We start from the raw sequence: 19,037 nt of genomic DNA on the forward strand, positions 1-19,037 counted from the left end.
ATTTGCAAGTTGAAAACTACAAGCAAGAAAAATAAATGAGAGCTTGCATCACATAGCAAAAAAAAAATGAAGATATGCAAGCACCACATTCATAAACAATGTGAAAATCGTGAACCATGAAAAATGCAATCTCCAAAAGTCTGTGACTGCAATCTAAACAAAACCACAATTCTTAAAAAACCCTTGATGAAAAAAAAACTCTGAGAGGTTTCGTTTCTTGAATAAATGAAAAAAAACATCAAAAACAAAACTTCAAAGTGAAGGTTTAAGAATATTTTGTTTAAAAAAATTGCCAAATCTTATAAAAGCCCAGCGACCTATTTAAACACATCTTTTTGGTTATTCTTTGTTGAGTCCTAGCCAAAGTTTTTGTTGAATCCCAAGTCTGAGTCCTATTTTGGGTTCTCGAGACCTTGCCAGGTCTGAGTTTTCAAACTATGATTTAAATTGCAAAGATGGTTCTAAAAAGGAAGGGTTGGTGAGGAGAGAACTGGAAAATGAAGAACAAGTGTGAGGAAGATGGATGAAGAAAGAGAACAAAAAATAAAAATAAAAAGATATTTACAAAATGGATTAATTCATAAAGCAAGAAAGAAATTAGCATTAGTAAAATGGCTGCACAAAAATAAGAAAAAATACTCTTTGTATTATAGTTTCTCTCTATATTATAGCTTCTCTATGTCATTGCCTCTTGAGAATTTGACTCCAAAATTTTTTGCAATAAATAAACAATTTTTTTATGAAAAATATAGAAAACTACAAGTATTTTATTCATCTTTTTTTAGCTTTTGTCAACCACATATTAGCATGTTAGGAAAACCCAATATATAGTATCACATATTGTAATGTCCCCTCTTTAGTACGACATGGCATTGTTCGTGGATTTGCCTATTACAGACTCTCGTAGGCAGATGGGAGTGATGAGAGAGTCATTTTGACATTTATTTGGTATTTGGATGGTTTATAATGCTCTTGGAGATATTATTTTATTTATATTTTATCATATGAGGCCTACATGTTTTAATTCTAAGTTGAGTTGCACTTTTCATTTTATAAAGTTATTTAATTATAAAAGTGCATTATAATGAAATTTTATAATGGATGCTTCTAGAAGTTTTTAGTAACTTCTTAAAAAAGTGAATAAATAGAGGGCTTGGCCTCTCATTTGCATATGTGGGATTTGGTAACTCAACTACATCTTCTATGAGCATTTGCGGAGCTTGATAGTCTGCAAATATTCAGCATAATCCTTGAGAACGATACCTCTCAAGAGATTGCATAACTGAGGAAGTGAAAGACCTTCTGAAAGGTTGCACATTGGAAGTGGTACTCAGCCATTTCATGTTGATCTTCATTGGTATATTCAGTTTGGACAGAGATTTGATTAAGGGTTTGATTTTTTTAAAAGCAATCCGAAAAAAGTAGAACCGAAAAAATAAGCGAAAAAGCAGTCTGAAAAAAGCAGTCCGAAAAAGTAGCTCCGAAAAAAAAGCAGTCCGAAAAAAGCAATCCGAAAAAGCAATCCGAAAAAGCCGATCCGAAAAAGCAGTTCGAAAAAGCAAATCCAAAAAAGCAAGTGAAAAAAGCAGATCGGAAAAAGCAAAGCAGAAGGAGCAGCATTGAAGAAAAATTTTACAGCCATCTACAACCAAGTTCCTTTGTTAGTATTGTTTTTTAGGTGTTATAAGTTTCAGCTGTAGGTGTGCATTATACCAACATTATCATTTTTTTTGTAATCCATGTAAATGCCAAAAGTCTTGGCTATATTTCATGAGCATTGTATTAGAAATTTCATTGGAATTAAGAAGATAATAGTTGTTAGTGTCATTTAAGCAAATTCAATATCATTATTTATCAGCTAGTTAGTTTGCATACCAACTGTTTGTAAAAATGTCAGTTCGCTACAGGTGCTCATTTCTCATGCTTAGATCATATATATGCACTGAATATTGTCAAAATTAGTTGCACACTCATGTTAGGTCATTGTGTAGTCCATTTTGAGTTTTCTAGTACAAAATTCTCATTGATGCAAATTGAAGAAAGAGTCATTTAAAGCAAGCTGAAATAGTATATCAGTCATATGTCCCTTGCATGTGAATTGTTTGATGAAATTCCTTGAGCTTTTATCAGCATTTTTGAGAGCAGATTTGAGGAGGGTCAATACACATATGAGATATATCTTAAAAACAACTAGATAAAGTTTACCCATTGTTCAAGGATGCTCCTAAAAGACTTATATGTTATGGTAAATCAGTGTTGTAGTTGCATTAAACAAAGGAGATGAAAGCTCCTTATATATATTTACAAAGACGATGTTTCTAAAAGAAAGAATCGTGCACTAAAGACAGAAATAAAAACTACCTAATAAACTAAAGATTAACTAAGATGACCATTAAAGAAACATTATAATATTCTAATACCCTCCCTTAATGATCATTGTCTACATGTTGTTTGTTGGTCACAAATTCTTCAAAACATTTTGCTATTGCTGAGACCCTCACTAGATCTGCAAAATGTAAAAGGCTAAGAACCCAAAATCTATCTGAAAAAGAACAAAGAAGGGTGCCCCCTTCTTCAAAATGCTCTGCAAAAAGAAAAGAGTCTACCACTAACTTTGCCACTGAGATGTGTCTGGCACTAACTCTCCTAGAATCAGCAAAAATCTGACCAAAAGATTCAACCTGATGTTGGATAACTAAGTTGTTCTTCTTTAGAAAAAAGACAAACACTAAGAACAGTTAGCACAATTTTGAGAAAAAATCAGCAAACCCTCCAAACTTTGTAGATGAGCATTATGCTCCAAAAGTCAAAACAAACTACAAAAAGCAACAACTTTTTAAGAGAAAAATCGAGGAAAACCCAACACAATTTTTGAGGTGAGAAATTGATCAAAACCTAGCATGGTTTTTAAGGTAAAAAATCAATTAAAACCAAACAAAGTCTGAGACACAAATAATAGAAACAGAACTTGGTTTTTGAGAAAAAACAATAACACCCAACTGATAATTTTTAAGGAGAAAATTAAAAACCCACTAAATAATTTTTTAGGAGAAAATTATAAACCTACAAAGAAATCCCATGCAACTCTACGAATTAAAAAATCAGATATTCTTCAAGGGAAAAAATTATGAAAACCCATCAAAAAAAGTTGAAGGGAAAAATTTATGAAAACCCATTAAAAAAAGTTCAAGAGAAAAGATTATGAAAACCCATAAAAAAAATTTAAAGGAAAAAATTAAAAAAACCCATCAGAAACTTTTGAAGGAAAAAATTATAAAAAACTGTCAAAGAAACCTCCATGTGGCAAAATATGAGACTTCACATGGTAAAATAACACATACAAGTAACAAAATGCACATTCAAGCAATATGCAAAAACATACAACTCACATGCAAATACATGCAACCTTCAAAAATCAGAGACTTGCTGAAACCAAGAAATCACACAATCCAAACCTTCAACCAAGCTTGCAACTTTCAGCAAAAATCTTCTCAGTGTTAATTTATATAGATCGTTTTATATAGATCGTTTTGGTGGAGACTGAACTAAATGATATTTGAATTACTGACTGATTTTATTATAATTCTGATTTAAGTTTTATGTTCTTCCTTTGCAGGGACTGAACTTTGATAAGGGCAGATATATGTATCTATATGTATCAGACTGTGAAGGAGATATATTTTTTATTTGATTGTTATGCCTGAAAACTGTGATTCTTCATTGCCGATTTGATTGATGATCATCACAGCCTTCGAATGGCATTTAAATATACTTAGAAAGGGCTTACCCACGTAGGGTCATGATCCTACGTGGGCATGCTTATTTACTTGATACATTACATGTCGTTTCAAGATAATCAGGGGTCAAAACATGATCACAAGACTGTCAAGATAAATCCGATACTTGACAAGTTTTAGTAATGTGCTTTTTGGTATATGAAATATATATTTATATGTTACTAAATATATATATATATATATATATATATATATATATATATATATATATATATATATATATATATATATATATAATAATATTTATTTATTTATTTATTTATATTTGATCAGAGATTTATATATTAGACTTTTATCAACATATATACACACACACACACATATATATATAAAAACATATAAATATAGAATTTGCTTCAATTCACTATGAGGCTAAATTTCTCAACACAGACAACCCACAGATTTCAAAAAAATACCTCTTACGACTTTTATATAAAAAATCAAAAAAAAATTTATGGAAAAAAAATTCAGATTAGAATAGGCTCGATTTTTTCTTTAAAAAAAGCTAAATTTTATGAAATCTCATTGACTTGCTCTAATAACATGTTATGGTAAATCAATGTTGTTGTAGTTGTATTAAACAAGCAGATTAAAGGTCCTTATATAGATTTACAGAACTAAAGACAGAAATAGAAACTACCTAATAAACTAAAGACTAACTAATATGACCATTAAAGAAACATTATAATATTCTACTATTATAGAGAGAAACATTATTTGAAGTTTACTACTACCTAGGGACATCACCATATGGCTCTCAAACTTAATCATGTGTTTCCAATATGAGAGACGAGTACTAGGGTACAAGATATGAGCCTCCAAGTAACTATTAAAATAAATCTTCCAAAATGTTGAATGTAAAGTTATTACATTAGTGAGTCATTTCTATGCTTCAGAACTAATGTCCTCCTCAAACACGTCCCAGTCTCCTCAAAAATCCCCATATTTCCCATATAGAGACATCCCTAGGGCACAAGAACTTAAAGGACAAATCCCCCACCACCGACTCCTAGGGACATATCTGGACATTCACCTCAAGGAGAGGACATTTCCAGGATGTCTCCTTTGTTTGGGGACATCTTCGGGACACTAGGAGATGACCAAGACATCTAGGTGACTCCCAAAAGTCTCGAAGTTGTCCTCGGGACTTCAAATCATCCCCCATGGACAGAAAATGAAAGAATCCAATATTATTTAAAACTAAGATTGTTTCTGATCTGCATTTCGTAAACCCTAGACCTAATGGTTTAGGTAACCCATCCAAGTTAAGGAGAGAGTTAAGAGTTAGAGTTGCAAAATAAGGTGGTAAAAATGTGAAAATGGCATTTGCCATTAAGGTTATCTGGCTACCCCTAGACTTTGCAAGAACCACTATTACTCAACTCTATCCAAGGACTCTCCAACAAGGGCTCTATCCCCACACCCCCATGAAGAGCACTACTTCTCAACCCCACTAGGGACTTCATCCCCAAACTCTTATGAGGGGCACTACACCTTTACCCCACCACAAGCTCGACCCCGAACCTCCACCCACCATTGTTAATGTTTGAGCAATGATTGCAATGGTTTTTTTTGTTTAGTAGTTTAATTGATATGCCAAAGTTTCATTTGCAATTATTGTACTTATTCTTTTATACACTTCTTTACAGCTAATTATCCAAGTACTATATGTTCTTGCACCACCCCTCCACCATTGTTTCCCAGAACAAATATTTAAGCCAAAAAAAAAACTAGTGATCCATACTAAGGTGTGCTTTTGCTATTGTTCAGTATCTCCTACCTTTGGGAACAATAATCTAGGAAAACTGGAAGTAACAATATTTCTTTTATCAATAATATAACTTCTCCCCAGAGAAAGAATAAAACAGTACTACCTAGACAATGCAATAGGGAGGTTAACTCCATGAAGAGGCTGTAAGCTACAGATATTTCCTAACTAGACTTCCATTTGAAGTAGCAGTTCCTTCCAATCCCACAAAAGCAACCTTGAAAGCCTTTGGCAGGGTAGCATCTTGAATGTTCCACCTTTAAGACATTACTAGACATGCAAGCATTCACATGTGTGGGCTACACTGCCAGAACTCATTTCCTCATGCTCAGAAACAATGATGGGGTGGATTGATATTCAACTAAAATAGATTCCACATGAAAACTATCATAAACTCCTTTATGTCTTGAATTGTATCCAAGGTCTTCTCTGCACATGGTAAAACTCAATTTAAAACAAAAGCTACATTCAACCTGATACTTGAAATATCAAACTATAAGATATCCATCAATACCCCACAGCACCAAGAAGCACACAGAAAGAGACTGTCATGTACATGCTTCAGGCCTGAGTCTTCATGCCCAAACCCAAGCAGCTGGGCACTGACTAGTCCGCTTCCAAATTATTTGATCCATACCCCACAACACCAAGAAGCACACAAACCTAGAGACTGCCACGTACATGCTTGAGGCCTGAGTCCCCATGTCCAAGCCCAATAAGTTGACTGCTGACTATCCCAATACTAAATTTAGTAAATTATGTATTTTTTGGTAATTCCTGAGGATGACAGAGTTCATGTTTTACATGCATTTTTCTTAACGTACCTTGTGGCAATAAATTATATAGGATATTATCTTCATAAATGGAAGTAAAATTTTATAATAAATTGGCCATTTAACCAAACACAAGAATAGCATGTCCAAGAGAAAGAAAGAGCATAACACTAACCTTGGATCACTTGAACAAAGAAGGCGATTGCAGAGGGCTGTGAACCCTGCTCTTGTCTTGTCAATTGCACCATTATGTTTCATAGCTAAAAGCACCTTCAGAAAATGGTCTCCTATAATTTCAAGCTGCTTTACATCAAGCATTGCACTAAAGCTTCCAATTTGTTTAGAGTTGTCAACAAGCCTTCCAGTTTCTCTTCTATCTTGAAACCTGTCAATCTCTGAAATGCATCCTGGTAAGGGAACTTTCCTTGTTAGAGTTCCTAACAGAAGACTCACCTGCAGCAAAAGACGAATACACAAGCAAGCAGCAACTTCAGTATAAATAGAAGCACAAATATCTAAATCAACCAACACAAATATTGGGCAACTCTGAGCACTTATCACAGAACATATGCTACAGACTCAAAAGCATTGTCACAAAAAAATCAACCATTGTTAATCTTGACAACAGGCATTAAATATTCAAAGATCATTGCAATGGAGGAACAAATTTCAAAGCATCAATCAAAAGCACTAGAGAAAATGAAAAACACCTGAATCAAAGAAAATTAAAAAGATATTAATTGAAAGAAGAGCTGGTAAGGAGTTTTTTGGTAGAATCTGAAGAGTTATCCACCTTTGATATCTTTTACATTTATCTTAACTACCTTTGTTATTTTTGTGTACATCTTTTTCTTTATTGCATGTGTTTTGGGTCCCCTTCTAGTTGTGTTTCTGGTGCTTTTGGTTTTGTGGTCTTTTTGTTTAGTGGTTGTGGTTAATTGGTAATGTTTTCTATGTTGGAATGTGGGAAGGCATTTTTATATCCTGGCTATGTTTAGACAGTAATGTCCCCTTTTGGGATTACCCTATATTTTTCCCTGGAATTACAAGTTAAATAAAAACAATTAACATAATATATTTAGAGATATAAATTTACCCAAAGAATGTAAAAAGCAAGATAGATCATGGTTGAGAATCTGAGATACTGCAATCATGTTAGACAATTATTGAAGATATAATTCATAAAATCATCATATATTGACAATCATCTTAATCATATAACATATATAATTTCATTAATTGGGGTCAACCATAATAGGGTATGGATAAGGAGACCATGACAGGGTGCCCAAAGTGATCCTCACATGAGGCCCAAGAGCAGATATATCATCACACTTGGCCTCATGTGGCCTTCCATCATCCATCCATCATGAAGTGGTATACCTAGTGAGAACACTTGCACCATTCCTCCCTATTCATGGTTGGGACTCCTTTGGATCCATTCCAACAATCAATTCATTGTAATGGTTGGAGGGGAAACTACAATAGGGTGCCTAGAGCATCCTTTCCATCTAATAAGCGTGAGGGCGGGATACACCTTGCTTCCCTCAGTATCATATGGCAAGCCACCAGCCATCCACCATGAGGTGGTGTACTCAGAAGAGGACCTCATATCAATTTCTTCGTCCTGGTGTTTCCTCCCTCACTTTGCTAAAACTGATTACTGCAATTAGATGAATCAATTAGAAATCTAGATATTCTACATTATTGCTTATATCTAATATATAAGATGTTATTAACATATTTTCCTTTTAAGGAAAACTGGAATTTTCAAATGGCGCTCCGAAGTTTTCTGCATTCTTCTAAAAAGCTGGCTAGGATTTCGTTTTCCTGTCGGAAGCCCAAGGTTGGCTTTCATCAAGATGGTTGATCTGTGCCCGGTGCCTGTGGTTTTTTTAATGGCATTGCTTCTTATTCTGATGTTACGCACACAACGATAGAGGGAAATTATTGGGTATATTTGTGATTGCATATCTTGATGATCTATAGTAAGACTAAAGAGGAACACCTAATGCATATTAGACAAGTGTTACAAAGGCTGAAAGAGGAAAAGTTGTTGATAGACTTGAAGAAATGTTCTTTTATGAAAGAAAAGATTTTGTACCTTGTTTGTGATTTTTGTTGATGGGTAGAAGCTGGATCCTAAAAAGGTAAAAGTTATTCTTGATTGGCCTACACCTGAGAATGTTGGAGAAAGATCATTTCATGGTTTGGCAAGTTTCTATAAAAATTTATCAAAAATTTCAGTTTAGTATGCAATGCGATGACAAAGACAATGAAAGGAGATTTTTTAAAAAAATTAGGTGGACACAGAGCAAATAAAAGCTTTGAAACATTGAAAGAAAAGGTCACAAAATTGTTTGTGCTTTCTATACCTGATTTTAATAAAGTTTTCAAGTTGATTGTGATGCTAGTGGCAATGTAGTTGGCATTGTTTTGAATCAAGAAGGTAAGCCTATAGCTTTCTATGGTGAGAACTTAAATGATGCTAAGAAGAAATATTCAGTCTATGATCAAGAATTTTATGCAATTATTCAAACTTTGAAGAAATGGAGACATTACTTGATGCCTAAAGAATTTGTATTGTACACTGGTCATAAAGTTTTACAATATTTGGGAAGTCAAAATAAGTTGAATCAAAGACATGTGAAACAAGTTGAGTATATGCAAAACTTTTCTTGTGTTAAAGCATAGAAGTGGACACTCAAACAAGTTAGCAGATGCATTGAGAAGAAGAAGTTTGTTGACAGAGATGAAAGTTTAAGAGCTTGGCTTTGAGGATTTGAAAAACTTGTATGAAATTGGCCCTAATTTTGCAAAACTTTGGAAAGATTGGAAGAATCGCATAACAAAGGAGCAAGATAACTAAGTTGATTATTTCATTCATGAAAATATGTTGCTTAAAAGAATTCATTTATGTATACCAAGAGGATCTATGTGAGATAATATCATTAAAAAGAAACATAGTGGTGGTCTTGTAGAACAATTTGGGATTGATAAGACAGCAAAATTGATTATAGAGAGATACTTTTGGCTACAGATATATAAGGATGTTCAGAAAATGGTGAAGATTAGCAGAATATGTCAAGTAGCTAAGGGAACTAGTCAAAATGTTGATTTGTATATGCATTTGCTTGTTCCTAGTAAAACTTGGGAATATATCAATATGGATATTGTTGAGTTATATAGATCAGATGTAATACAATTATTCTTTAAATTTTGATAAGTTATGATTGGTGCAGATGTAATAGCACTGTCATATTTGGTATGTTTTTTCAATTGCAGCAATCCATTATATTTTATGGAGAATGAGTTATGAATAGACATGTCTCTTCAGGGGCATGTCTATTCATAATAATTATCATTATAATTATAGATAAACAAATTATATATATATATATAATCTCTTTTTTTTAATACATAAATAATAATGAAAAATATGTATGTATATATTTATGTACATCTCGCATATATTGAATATATATATACATATCTTCACTAGAATTTATCTGATAGAAGCTACAAAACATCAACAATCCCTCTTAATTAGGGAGGATAAACAAATGGTTAGGTATTTCCTCAATGTAATATAAGAATATCTATGATTAGAAGATATTCAACATTTTGATATCATAAGTTCTAGCCTCTAGAATATCAACATATGATATTCACCAAATACTTAAAATATTCATAAGGTATGTACACAACCATTCTCAATGATACTTACCATATGAATAATCATGGTCTATTTAAGAAACTTAATCCACCATGCAAGTAATCTTCTATTGCGATCTGCTTAGAAATCATAAGATGTCCATCACAATAAAAGGCCATGGTCTGTTTAAGGAACTTAATCCACCATGCAAGATATCATCTATCATGATCTACTTAGACATCATAAGATGTCCATCATAATAGATGGCCATGGTTTGTTTAAGGAACTTAATCCACCAGGCAAGTTTACAATCTATTATGATCTGATTCAGACATCATAAAATGTTTATCACAATACAAAGTTAAGTTTATTCGTCACCTTTCAATAACGTGTACAGATACAAGTAATAATCATTTGGAAGTCATCACTTCCTAATGATGTACACAGGGGTTAGGCGCAAATAGTCATGAAGCATACTCATGAATCACAATCATCTTAACTACTAAAATTTATTGATCACTGGAGAATCCATCTCAACATGGTCTACTCCCTCTGTGAATCAATACAACCGAGATCACAGAAGGTTGACTAAACCATATCCTCTATTTGCTCCCTCTCTTTCAAGGTTGCCTCTAATGAAATGTCACGCTCCCTCTGAATCTCGATCTCCCTCTTCTGCAAGAACAAACTCAAAGAAAAAGAAAAGGAAAGGAAAGGGGGTTTTATAGTCCACGACACTATGCCATAGTTTTTGGGTTTACGTATGGTGACAATGATATGGGACTACCTCGTACTCTTTTTCGAAAGGCGCTTGGCGCTACAAACGAGGCGTACATACCCTACCCCCCAGTGGGATTTGAACTTGTGACCTCTCTTTCAAGAGTACAAGTTCTCCACCACTAGGCCAACTCAAGATTAAGGATTAAGGAAAATAGCTCTTTTATGCTCCCATAATGGATCTCTTCATATTTGACAAACATTATATCAAATCTATTAAATATAATTTTCAATGAATATATAATTCAAACTACAATTATACATATATTAATAAATACATGTATACAAAAATATATATATATATAGCTATCATATTCAAACTTTCAATAATATTGATATGATAATTTTCAATAAATACACATAAATAATAAATCATTACTACTTTACACAAATTAATCAACACAATTAACTTACCTTAATACTTAACTTACCAAACTAGCGATCAGTTGGCGTGCATAACTAATTACATGTTACTTATAAACATAAATACTTTCTAAGTCAAGGTTAACATCATTATGAATTCATTTCCCCTTTTGGTGATGTGAATGAATGGACCCCTTTTAATATTTAATATGTTTCCTTCTTTATTGGGGAGTGTTATAGTTCTCCATGTGTGCAATATCTCCCATTATCGTCAATAAACAAATCTATCCATATATGTTTTCTCTTATTAATAATAATAGTATGTGGGAAACACCGCTTGGGGGACCCTTTTCGTCCTAATTCTCGTCAGGTAACACCTATTTCTTGCTTTCCAATTTCTTGTGTAGAACTAAGGTGAATGGTATGACTTTTCTGGTATAACCTTTGAGTCTTTGATCAATTATCTTTGGATTGATTCCCAGTTGCTTGTATAGGACTGAGGTGATTTTGTATTTTTTTTGGTGATACATGCACTTGATTTTGGACTAGTCCTGTTAGTATGATTGTATTGGTGAAATATGTGATTTTGATCAATGACATTTCAGTGCTTTCCAATTGCTTGTTTAAGAACTGATGTGTATTTTACGATCGTATGAGACCTTCTGCTTTTCCTGAGCTTAGGGTAGGTTATCTGTATGTCATGTTGGGAAGTGGCTTGCAATGGAGGCCAGAGCCCTAAAGAGGTTGCCTGGGTCACCCATTGTAGGTTGTTTTTATAAGTGATAACATTTCATTAAATGGGTCTAAAATGAATTAGTAAGATATTGGTGCCACATAAAGCCACTAGGGGACCGGAGTCCTAAGACACTGTCAGGGTAACCTTAGAGTTGACTCGTTAGTATGCCTTATCTGTATGAAATGATATTGATGCCGCATAGAGACACTAGGGGGTTGGAGTCCAACGAGGCTGTCAGGGTAACCTTAGAGTTGGCTCATGCGATGACACTTGCATAGTACATTTCCTATGTGTTTGTGTTGCCTCTAGGTTTAGATGATACTTGTGTCTTGGTACCCTTTGAGATAGTTTGTTTTAAGGTGTTTCCTTGACCTAGATGTTAGTTATGACTTGTGTTTTGATATCCGTATAGGACTTGAGTTTATCTCCTCGATGCGGTAGAAGTGGGCCATTTAGGTTCCATGAGGTCGGGTGGTAGTGCATTTTTCTTATACTATTGAGATCTGACCGTTGGATGCCGTTGTTGGATGTGCTTATGCAATTGATCCTTTCTTTCTGATCTTATATTTTTGTTCGATGGTTATATCCTGTTATAATGTACTTGTTTTATCATAGCTCTTATGGGATGATGCATTTTATATATGTTGTATATTCTTTTAGACTTTCATACCCTGTGACTTGTACAGTGGATGATTGTGTATTCTGGTTATGCCAAGTAGCACCTTATGTAATTGTATATTTATTTAAATGGATTCATACTTGTAGTTATTCCATGATATGGAATTGTTTGTGTTAGATTTAATATTAATAAATGTAAATATGATTCAATGTCATGGGACCCTTAGGAGATGTAATCTATTTATGATGGTTGTATGTATGTGAGTTATTGCTTCCACTATTTTATCTCTTGTTGTTATTGCTTCCGCTATGTTATTTGTTGTGGTTTAATTATTATCTTTAAAAAAAATGTTTGACAAACTTTAAGTTAATTTCTTTTGGGTTTCCTAGCGGGGCATTACATATAGTCTTCCCCTCTCAAATTGCTTTGGTAAAAAGCAATATATGCTTGGCAATTAGAGTACTAGTTAGGAAGGGATGCACTGGGATAACTTTTCCAAGCAGGACAATGCTTTGGCTCTTTTGGATTTTGAGAAAGTCTATGGTGGGATTGAGTGACCTTTTATTGTTTTGATGCTTAAGGCATTGGGACTTGGTGACTTCTTTTGTAAGATGGTGATGTTCTTTTCAAAGATGATTTGGCTCAAATATATGTTAATGATGAGCTTTATGACTCATCCCCCCTGCATAGATTTATTAGTCAAGGGTGCCCACTTTCCCCTTACCTCTTTGCTGTAGCTGCTTTTACTATTTACTACAGGATTATTCCTTAGAACCCCTACTAAAGGGTTCACTTTATAAAATTAAACTGAAATACTAACTCCTGCCTGATAAAAACTCATTAAAACATTAAAACTTATCACAATTCAGGGGATAAATCCAATTAGAACTCTAATTATAAATTATGTTTTCCTCAAAATTCAAAGATGGAATTTAATTTGCATCTTATTTTTTCCAAATATATAATTATAACCTATCAAAGTAATGGCAAAATCTTGTTGCGGGTACAGAACATCAGAGAATTAATTTAATGAAACATGTCATGTACATCAGACAAATTAGAAATATACAACACCCAGTGATCAATAACATTTATACAATAATACTGACCTCTTTCATGGCAAGCCAGCAACCAACCATGACAACCTGATCCACTGGTCCCACAGCCTCAATATCTTCAGCATCCTGTTCTTGCATTCCATTCACAGGTTCCTTCTCTTCTGCATCATCTGGCAAACTCTGACTTCTTGAATGCAAATCTTCAACTACGCTTTCTATGTTTTCCGGCACACTTAATGCATTTGAAGAGACTACCCAAAGTGCCAATGATGAAACACGAACCACAAGCCCAAGCAGCCTCTCTATGGTAAGCTGCAGCAAAGAGGCACTTGCCCGAGTACCAGCAGATGTCCAATCCAGTTCTTCAATGGTATAACGCAATGTAAGTAATATCCCATGAATGAAGCTGTGTTCACATGCTTTGACCAGATCCTTCTCACCCTCTTCTATACCCATATTCAACCAGTCAACCAAGGACAAGATGTATTCGCCAACTGGGGTTCCAATAATATAGTCACATGAATCAATCTTTTTTGTTTCTATGACACTATTGCAGAGTGAATCACATCCAAACGATTGACAGTCAGACACATAATCTTCAGCTATTTTGACAATCCACCCAAGATCTTGTACATACTTTTTGAAAATGAGACGCAGAATCAAAGCTCCTGCATCACTTTCTCTGACACGCGGACTACTAACAAGAGATTTTGCCCACAATATAATTCCATGAACTGCCATTTTATTAGAAATACCAGGTAAAGGTGTGGGGAACTGTAAAAGGATTTGAAATGCATTTTCTCTCAACCTATCCCAGCTATCTACAATTGCTCCAACCACTACCAAGGTGGAGTCTGCCAAAAGCAATCCTTTATCATAAGGATAATAGTGACAAGTCCCTTGAGAAGATGACAATGCATAATGTCCATCATCTAGTTTTAGAGGTTGATTAACATGCCAGATATCAATCATAACCAAGAAAAGCTCCATAGCCAAGCTCTTTCTTTCATAGGGAGCAGAAGGATACAAAGAAAAAACAAGAAGACGACTCAACCACTTCATAAACTGATCAAGTTCCTTCACCCCTGATTCCAGTATACTCTTATTCTCGTTCTTACTATAATTTGGCATCAATGAACAGCCTATTCCTTGACCCTTATGAGAATCACAACAGCTAGAATTGACATCTTTTTGCTGTGCAGCTTGTTTCATCTTCCTTTCAATAGCAGTCCGTACACGTGAAAAATACTTTTTAAAAAGGCTGGTCCACTTCATTCGAAAACCTGTAGAAGAGCAGCGCATATTTAAAGGAATTGCAATTCGCATTAGATTCAGTTCTAATGTAGAGACCAAACTTGATGTCTTCGGATTTAAAAACAGAAATTCTGCAGCATCTATACGAAGGGACTCATCAATGTGTGTCAATGCAAGTTTTAGCCACTCCACAGGCACATGAACCTCCAAACCTTTTACATGGACCACAGCCAAGCTGCCCAAGCTTTCCTGTGTATGACCATTATTATTATCTGCGAGTTCTGAAGGGTGGTGGTACAAGTCTATATCACCTTCAATGAAAGCAAGTGAACGAGCTACCTTCAACAAAGAGATACTTGCAGCCACATTCTGGTTAATTGTTAAAGCTCCTGGAAGACCAACTGCACCATCCAGTTCATGCCAGCTAAGTATGTCATTTGTGATAGTTTCACTATTGAAAATAAAACCAAGCATAGGAAAAATCCCATCAACATCAATCTGTAATGCAACAGGTAGAGCATATGTGTTCAGATTAGACCGGAGCCTGACCAATCCAGAAACTAGCCCAGAAATAATGGGAGGTATCCATAAGCGCCTAAAAACTCTATATCCCTCTTCAATCTTGCTCTCAGAACTCCAACAGTCTTCTCGCAGGCGCTCAAGAAAGCATTTCAAGAAAGAAGTTGCAGAACAGCAGACATCATCATCCGCATACGCTTGAATAGTATCAAAAAGCAAACTTGGACTCATCTTTAGGAGATTGGTGGCACCTAACCGCTGAGTCAGAATTGCAAGGGGCATATACCTTCCCTTGCGATGCCCGCCAACCAATAATAGTTCAGATGCAATTCTGTGTAAAAAACCTCTCGACACATCATTTCCCTCTTCTAATTCAACCTTTGCATTAGTTTCCACAGAATTTTTCTTCAAATTCTTTGAGAAAAGGAGCTGTGCATCTATCAGTAACTCAAAAACAATCTGTGCCTGTTTCACTGTCTGATTAAGAGGATCTTCCCAGTTATTCCATATTATTTTTAGTATACGATAAACCATAACCTCTGTAAAAGGATTGTAAGGTTTGACAGAAATACCATGCAGTTTGAGAGCATAATCCAGTTCCTCTTTTGCAATGATGGGTAGATGACTTAAAACAGAAGCTTTTACCTGCTGTAAACAAATCTGTAATGCAGTTATTGCATGGAAATTAAAGTGACTGTCCACAGAGCTTTCACACAGATTGCACAAGAAAGGCAGTATGCCATCAAACAGGAGAGTCCAAACCCTCTGGCCCTCTGTATTGCAGCTCTTACTTGTCTCTTTTTCAAACAAAAGAAGATTTGTGTTCAGAACAGGCCTCGGAAGAGTAGTTAGCATTCCCCTTAATAAACATAGTTTCCCAAAGTTAGTAAAAAGCTCCACCTGGGAAGCCAAATTTCTATTGCACGATTTCACAACCACAGCCTCCAAAAACCCTTGATCACTAGTTTCAATTATACCTAAGTCAGAAGTAACAGCGGCAAATTTAATGTCCGGTTGCTCAAAAATTGCATTGGAAAACAAAAGTGCAAGTTGCGGCTCAGAAATTATGTGAGCAGCAGCACAAAAACTGACCCCTGCAGCCAGCATGCACTCCCTGGAAAACACAGAGGACTTTAAAACATCCAAAATAGTGTTTACGACCATCTCATAAATAGTTTGGCCTTCGTGATGGAAATCTGAAAATGAAATAGAATCATCGTGGATAACTTGTGGAGCAAATTTGTGTGGAAACTGTTGAAGCAAATAATAGACAGAAGACATGGCATCTTGGCATTGTTCCATGGTAGCAGGAGAAGGATAAACTCCCTCCTCAGCCTCTTTTAGTACAGATTGGAATCCATTGCATAAATGAAGAGAAATTATAGTTGAGCATCGTTCTGTTACTTCTTTGAAAAATCCAGACTTAGGCAGGCTAAGAATGGATGTTGCTACACGTGCCAATCCAAATCTATGACATTTTCTTCCCGTTAATCCATACTCTTTACAGAGAAGTTCAAAACAGTCTTTGACAAGAGACTGGTGGGTGACTGGGAAATTATGACAAAAAACTGAGAGGAGACTCCGATGCAATGGCAAAGAGTTTTGCACAAATAATATCTCAAGATACAATGGCATTGCAGCACGAAGGTACTCATCTGTGTTAGACTTGACTACAAGTTCTGTAAAGGCAGCTACAACTTTTTTAAATTCTGTAACTTGAGAATGAATTGAAGTAAGTGCTGATAATTTGCATAACTCGTCAACAAACTTTAGCTTGGCGATTGGAGGAGGAAGCGAATGCAAAGATTCAATAAATGAGGGTGGCAGAATCAGCGAATCATAAGTCCATTGATGCCGACGTTGAAGTGCTCTCCATTTGGCGGACATGTTCGTTAATCCTTCTTTTTCGGAAAGAGCAAACAGCCCTTTAAAATAAATGGAGGTCTCCGAGCAGATTTCTTTTACAGGTGTGCCCGCAAACGGATACTTCCATTATCCAGCATCCCTTCCATCACTTCTCCATGAACAAATAGTAGCTTCTCACTGCCCACAATTTCAATGGACCTTCCAACCAAAATTTCACTGTGACTGATTCCAACTTTCCATCAAGAGATTTCAAGAGACAAGTGGAGATGACCGTGAAATGCTTATTTGGATGGGATTTAGGGTTTAGACTAACTGAATAGATGAAGATATGGGGACAAAATAAATTAACTTCTCTGGCAACTTTCAACCAAAATCAACTGCGACAGCATACAATCAGCTTAACTTCCTTAATTCTTAACAGCTGATAGGTATAATTTCTAAGAGCTTATTTTCAAAGGGTTTAGCATTGACTGCTGAAACACTATTTCAATAGTGTTTACGACCATTATCATTCCTACATTATCAATGTTCTCACCTTAAATTAGGCAACAAGCTCCTAGGTGCTTAGAATTTCTATTACTGCAGTCTGCTCAGGATCCTCTGCAATCTCCCGTACTTGGTAAACGCTGCAAACTGTCGCAGAGAATGCCTTCAACTCTTCTTTGCTGGCCTAAAAAGAGTACTGTCTTACTGATACAACTCTTTCTAAAATGGGGAGAAATGTGTTTGTGTATTTTTTAATTGTTATGAAAATAATTGAATTGCGTGATTATACAACTAATTCAAAAGTATTATTTTAACAAGAGACGCAATGCGTCATAGTTCCTGCCTAACGCATCATGGTTATAGAGGTGTAGATGAGTGAGAATCTGAATTAACATTATGAATGCATTAATTTTTGCCTAAAAATGCACTTTTGATCTGATAGGATTGCTCATATTTTGTTGTTAAATTCTCGTCTTAGAAATGCACTTGTAATTTGATAGGATGGCTCATATTTTGTTGTTAAGTTCTCGTGCTATATTATTATATCTTTGAGCATTTAAGCCCAAGAATAAGAGGCTAAAGTTTCCAATATGGCACTAATACTTAATATCATACTATGATCAATACATATGCTTTAGACAAATTTGCACCTTATAAGTTGACAACTTAAATTATGTGTAATGAGGAAAGATATCCATACCAATATTTGAATTATAAAACTTGAAGAAGTGATGAAGCATTTGGAGTATCACATTATATGTTTAAGCATACTATGCATGCTACTAGACAACCATAAGTAGTTGGAATAACTCTCCCAACTATGTATTATTCTCTTCTGGATTATCAAATGGAATTCACACTATTTTTAATTATTAGCACTAGACAAAAACTAGGATAAAGATATAGAGATAAATAATAGTATACAACAATAACAACATAAACATACATGCAGAAGAAAAAATGATAGATAATATAAAGGAAGAAGAGGAAGAGAGAAAATAGTAAGATAGAGTGATACCAACGAATTAAATATAATTAATTTTTTTAATAAAACAAATAGTCAAAATAAAATCATGGTTGTAATAAAGAATTAAAATATATTATATTTTAATTAATAAAACTAAGAATTTAATTTTTATATTAAAACTCCACATTTCTATAAGAAAAAATAAAATGTATTGAAATATAAAAATATTTTATAAGTAAAACTAATTGTTTAATTTTTACACAATTGGAGAATGTTTACTATTTAATGTTTTGTATTTCCAATTTTTTAATAAAATTAAGTAATTTTTAATTATGAAATAATATCTATACAATTTAATATGTAAATTTATAAATAATAAATAGATGTAATACATATAAA

The 19,037-nt window shown here is 34.4% G+C and overlaps 1 protein-coding gene across 1 annotated transcript in view; it reads right to left on the bottom strand.

Moving 5' to 3' along the window:
• Positions 1–17,350, bottom strand: part of LOC149535130 (thyroid adenoma-associated-like protein) — a 44,536-nt gene extending 27,186 nt beyond the window's left edge. The window contains exons 1-2 of the mRNA XM_089803694.1: positions 13,598–17,350; positions 6,514–6,791 (exon numbers count right to left, since the gene is read on the bottom strand). Of these exons, the coding sequence (XP_089659820.1) occupies positions 6,514–6,791; positions 13,598–17,206 (3,887 nt within the window). The 5' untranslated portion in view covers positions 17,207–17,350. The remainder of the gene's footprint in view (positions 1–6,513; positions 6,792–13,597) is intronic.
• Positions 17,351–19,037: the final 1,687 nt, after the last annotated feature.

This window comes from Cupressus sempervirens, chromosome 10 (genome assembly GCF_028749045.1).
Source record: "Cupressus sempervirens isolate cs-2001-9-10 chromosome 10, ASM2874904v1, whole genome shotgun sequence".
NCBI lineage: Eukaryota > Viridiplantae > Streptophyta > Pinopsida > Cupressales > Cupressaceae > Cupressus > Cupressus sempervirens.